Raw genomic sequence first — 5,868 nt, forward strand, 5'->3', positions numbered from 1 at the left:
GTGTTCAGTTTGGATTTGTGATTCTGTACAATTATGGCGAGGAAGATGCTTGTTGATGGAGAGGTTGATAAGGCGACGGCTGAGGAAGCAAACTATGATTTCGATTTGTTTGTAATCGGTGCCGGGAGTGGTGGTGTTCGTGCGGCTAGGTTTTCGGCTAATCAAGGCGCTAAGGTGAATTGATGATTCTCTTTTAGATCGTGAAACATTTAGTCTGTTGTGTATATTTCTTTTTTGTATGCCTGTTGTCTCCCCCAAAATGGAATTTGTATCTTTGAGATCTTTTACTTTGCAGTCTTCCGTTTCGGTTGTTTGATTCTGGTCTCTTTTTGTGTTATGTATGTGATGATGATATCTTCTTTTGTTAATTTGGTGTTGTTGTTCTGTGTATCAAATGTTTTGTAGGTGGGTATTTGTGAGCTTCCATTTCACCCTATTAGTTCAGAGGAGATTGGAGGAGTTGGTGGAACGTAAGTTGTCTGCTATCCATATATGCTAGCTCTGCTTTCTTGGTTAATGCATGAACTATATAGTTGCTTATCGTTATATGGAGCTCTTCTGTTACATTGGGGTGAAACTTTTTTTTAAAAAGAAACTTGTTTAAATGTTGTGTTAGATTGGGCTTTTCTTATCTTTTCCTCCATCAGCTAGTTCTGGCATCTTTTTATACGCAATCTTATAATTTTGTTGGTGTTTTTCAGCTGTGTTATCCGTGGTTGTGTTCCCAAAAAGATTCTGGTTTATGGGGCAACTTACGGTGGTGAACTTGAGGTAACTTTTTTTCTTTTCAATCACCATTTCAGCGTCTTTCTTTTAGCTTTAAGGGCAAAGTTCCTCATTTGTCAATTTCCCTATCATTAGTTGTACATTTGTATTGCTGTCCATTCTTTTTAGGCTATATGTTGTTCTATTAACAGTTCGGCTAATAGAAACTAAAACCTTAGTCATGTCAAGTGACAGAAAATTGTGTTTGACGATCTGTGTTATGGTTTTCTGGTGACAGGATGCTAAAAATTACGGGTGGGAAATAAATGAGAATGTTGACTTCACATGGAAGAAGCTTTTGCAAAAGAAGGTATGCAGGAATTACTACAATGCCTTGCTGTTTCTATTGTTTATGAACTGAGTAAAATATTTTACACGGGTTTTATGTCATGATACACTTGCACTTAGAAAAATATTAGCATTATCACTTTCTTTGTACATGCTGGACTGGCTCCCTTTATTTTGTAACTTGTTAAGGTCATATGATGATATGTTTTTGAAGACAACTGATTTTTGGGGTTAACTTTTTGGATGGTTTGGTGGTAATATAGCAATATAGCGTGTTAGATCTCTCACAAAGAGAAACTATCAAAACTCCTGAAGATACTTATATTATTTTTGGTCAAGTATGAAAGTTAAATGGCGGGAAATGATTATGACATGCTAAAAAAAAATTTCTATTGTGTTCAGTATACATTGGATATCTTGGTGATGTGAAAAATTTCATCATAAATAATCAATTAATTCTCTTTAATTCCTTATGTGCAGACTGATGAGATACTAAGACTGAATAATATTTACAAGCGGCTGTTGGCAAATGCTGCGGTGAAATTGTATGAAGGTGAAGGCAGAATAGTCGGTCCCAATGATGTGGAGGTGAGACAAATAGATGGCACGAAAATAAGCTATACCGCAAAGCACATATTGATTGCCACTGGCAGTCGGGCACAAAAGCCTAATATTCCTGGACATGTAAGTTCTGTGTTCATGTTTATTTTTTATGTACTATAGGGTGATTTGCTTGGTATTTGTGAAATCATTATACTCGAAGTAAGTTTGGAAATATTTTAGACACATCTGTATGTTTGCAATATGATTTCTTGTAAAATTAGTCTGCGAGAAAAAACTATAAACTCTTATATAGGGAACGTCTACTGATTTATGTACATAAATTGTCTGTTTATAGGAGCTGGCTATTACATCAGATGAAGCTTTAAGCTTGGAAGAATTTCCTAAGCGTGCTGTTGTGCTTGGAGGAGGGTAATGTCTTCCTCAATGTTTTCCTTCTGATGTACCAAGCATGGCTGTCGTTTCAATGGTTTAATCCTCTTTTCTATTTACTTGCTAATTAGGTACATTGCTGTGGAGTTTGCATCAATATGGCGTGGAATGGGAGCTACAGTAGATTTATTCTTCAGGAAGGAACTTCCATTAAGGTGCGATTTTACTTTCTGTCAGTCACAAAATACCGACCATCCCTCTTTTGTCACGTGATACAAGTCCTTCCTTATGTTTGGCTCTCGGTCAAATTATGTCAAATTACTGATAGTTCATTCCTTTTTCTTCGGCTTCTTTTCTCTCTAAAATTTTACCTTTCAGGGGTTTTGATGACGAAATGAGGGCACTAGTTGCTAGAAATCTTNTATAGGGTGATTTGCTTGGTATTTGTGAAATCATTATACTCGAAGTAAGTTTGGAAATATTTTAGACACATCTGTATGTTTGCAATATGATTTCTTGTAAAATTAGTCTGCGAGAAAAAACTATAAACTCTTATATAGGGAACGTCTACTGATTTATGTACATAAATTGTCTGTTTATAGGAGCTGGCTATTACATCAGATGAAGCTTTAAGCTTGGAAGAATTTCCTAAGCGTGCTGTTGTGCTTGGAGGAGGGTAATGTCTTCCTCAATGTTTTCCTTCTGATGTACCAAGCATGGCTGTCGTTTCAATGGTTTAATCCTCTTTTCTATTTACTTGCTAATTAGGTACATTGCTGTGGAGTTTGCATCAATATGGCGTGGAATGGGAGCTACAGTAGATTTATTCTTCAGGAAGGAACTTCCATTAAGGTGCGATTTTACTTTCTGTCAGTCACAAAATACCGACCATCCCTCTTTTGTCACGTGATACAAGTCCTTCCTTATGTTTGGCTCTCGGTCAAATTATGTCAAATTACTGATAGTTCATTCCTTTTTCTTCGGCTTCTTTTCTCTCTAAAATTTTACCTTTCAGGGGTTTTGATGACGAAATGAGGGCACTAGTTGCTAGAAATCTTGAAGGAAGGGGCATTAATTTGCATCCGCAAACAAGTTTGAGTCAGGTATCTGAATATGTTGGTTGCTTTTCATGTATCATTACTATATAGGATATACAGTTCCTTTCACTTTTTCATGAGTTCATCCTTTACTGAACATACAATATCAATTTAGTTGATAAAAACAGATGATGGGATCAAAGTCATATCGTCTCATGGAGAAGAATTTGTGGCAGATGTCGTACTTTTTGCTACTGGTAATTTTTTATTATTATCTGATTCTCAAATTTCTATTTGATTATAATAGAAATGAATGAAAGTAGTTCTATCTCTGTTCTCTTCTACTTTAATACATATTCATCTGCGTGGCTTTTGGGTTTATGGAACAATAGTTTTCTACTTCTCTTTCATTCTGCTTTTCCAATCCTTGAATGTTTATGTTTTGCATCTTCCCTTTGATCATATTTTTCAAATTTATCTTTTGCTCATATTTGCTACAGGAAGGAATCCTAATACCAAGAGATTAAATTTAGAAGCTGTTGGTGCTGAACTTGATCAGGCTGGAGCTGTTAAGGTTGTAATAAAATTCCTATTGCTGCAGATATTATATTTACTCTTGCAGCTACTAATGAACTACATTATCCTCAGGTTGATGAGTACTCACGCACTAACATACCAAGCATATGGGCTGTGGGAGATGCCACAAACCGAATTAACCTTACACCTGTAGCGTTAATGGAGGCCAGCTGCTTTGCGGTACGTGCCTCGTATCTTGCACTTATAGTTTACACAAACCATCCGAGAGTTGTTCCACCACCAGATGTTTCAGCTTTTTTTGTTTGGGAATGTCTAATTATGTAATCCATTTGTTAAGTGGGATTGTTCTGATATTTGCAGAACACTGTTTTTGGTGGGAAGCCTACTAAAGCAGACTACAGCAACGTTGCCTGTGCTGTATTTTGGTAAGCATTCTTTCTGATTGGAGGAAATTTTACTTTTAATTTGTGTCATATTACAGACACTGGTTGCCTCTTTACTGTAATGATGACTTAAAAGTATATGTACTGTATACCATAACAATCTCTCGTTCTCTATTACTATCTGAAACTATAAAGAATTGAAAGTACTCCACAAATCGTTCTTCTATTTTGGCATATTTTTTCACAGTGGTATGCCAATTCAATCTGAAGTATTTATGAAGGTTTCACTTTTCTTCTTCTTCTGTTTACCAGCATACCACCACTAGCTGTGGTGGGTCTCAGCGAAGAAGAAGCAGTGGAACAAGCAACCGGTGATATTCTGGTTTTCACCTCAGGCTTTAATCCCATGAAGAACACCATCTCTGGGTATGCAAGCATCGAAAATTCTGATTTTTTAAAAATTCTTATATCGGCCCACACAGTTCTTGATTTCATTTTGTAGAATCGTTTCCTGATTCTTGAACATGCTTGCACCTGATCACTCATTTGAGGACTCTATCCTTCTCTTTAATCTAGACATATTTTCTATTTGTGATAGACGGCAGGAAAAGACATTGATGAAACTAATAGTCGATGAGAAGACTGATAAGGTTATTGGAGCATCCATGTGCGGTCCTGATGCAGCTGAAATCATGCAGGCAAGTTTTCCTAAATAATAGCTTCTACTTTCATTTTATTCCTTCAGAGTGTGAGTGGTGCATGAGTATATTCCCACCACCATATAATGTAAACTTGTAACTTTCAAAAATCGTATATGGGGTAGCTAAAATGATTTAGGTAAATTTAAGACGACGACTGTCTTAAGGTTCTGAAAGCAAGGAAAAATTCTTCCTTCTAACCCATCTACGAGATTCAGGGTAGAAGAGAACATGATTTGAGCTTTTACAAGTATTGGACCTTACAAAGTAATCGATTTGAGTTTGATTACTTGGTGTCTTATGCTCAATGCAGGGGATTGCAATTGCGCTTAAGTGTGGAGCAACTAAAGCACAATTCGACAGCACGGTAAGTAGAATCTTCCTGGAAAACATTTCTAGAAAAAGAGGTCCAAACATTTCTCTAACTAATTATCAAATTTGCTCTGTGAACAAACACAGGTTGGGATACATCCATCTTCTGCAGAGGAGTTTGTGACAATGCGCAGTGTGACCAGACGCATTGCCTACAAAGCCAAACCTAAGACGAATTTATGAACCGCAAAAATCTAAAGAGACGATAGCAGGAAAACTCGGTATACTTAGTTTGATCATAGAGTCAGACAAAAACATGAGTTTCCTCATACTCATGTCCCCAATAAATGATTTGTATTTTTTGTTTGTTTGTTGAGGTTTCTCTTCATACATCTACTTAACTTGAGAAACACACAACTTCTTTTCTTATTGCTAGTGGAACTTAATTATCTCGAAATTTCTTTTAAATTAGTTTCTTAACACTAGTTTAATTTAATAACAGATTACAAAGATATTGCAACTTATTCAAACCACCTCACTACAAACCCAGAAACTCTGAATACCTCAATTGGTTTGGTATGTTTTATCTGAATGAAGGCAACGCCATGTCGGGGATGACAACAGTAAACGAGCAGCCTAATGATGTTTGACGCATAATAGAGAGCTTCTTAGAGACATTCCAATAATCTAATTCAGATTCCATGATCAAAAAGCTCTTTCATGAAACGTAAGATTACATGAAGTGTGCAAAGTATTCTTTATTAATAGGACCAACACTCAAATGTATGTAGTAACAAAGAAAATAGTTATAAGTAGAGAATGCAACCAATATGGCAATATACACAACTGCTCTGGCCACTAAAAGTTTCATCCTTCTCTTAAAACATTCAAATGACACTGGTTTCAAATGCGGCC

The 5,868-nt window shown here is 36.2% G+C and overlaps 1 protein-coding gene across 1 annotated transcript; it reads left to right on the forward strand.

The window, feature by feature from the left end:
• On the forward strand, positions 7 to 5,421 carry LOC104789086 (glutathione reductase, cytosolic). Its single transcript, XM_010514836.1, has 16 exons — positions 7 to 174; positions 406 to 470; positions 702 to 771; positions 1,004 to 1,075; positions 1,534 to 1,737; positions 1,952 to 2,025; positions 2,118 to 2,201; positions 3,002 to 3,089; positions 3,199 to 3,280; positions 3,524 to 3,597; positions 3,672 to 3,779; positions 3,921 to 3,985; positions 4,256 to 4,369; positions 4,542 to 4,641; positions 4,955 to 5,008; positions 5,101 to 5,421. The coding sequence occupies exons 1-16, from the start codon at positions 34 to 36 to the stop codon at positions 5,194 to 5,196; spliced, it is 1,491 nt and encodes a 496-aa protein (XP_010513138.1). The 5' UTR covers positions 7 to 33; the 3' UTR covers positions 5,197 to 5,421.

The sequence above is a fragment of the Camelina sativa genome, chromosome 1 (genome assembly GCF_000633955.1).
Source record: "Camelina sativa cultivar DH55 chromosome 1, Cs, whole genome shotgun sequence".
In the NCBI taxonomy this organism is placed as follows: domain Eukaryota; kingdom Viridiplantae; phylum Streptophyta; class Magnoliopsida; order Brassicales; family Brassicaceae; genus Camelina; species Camelina sativa.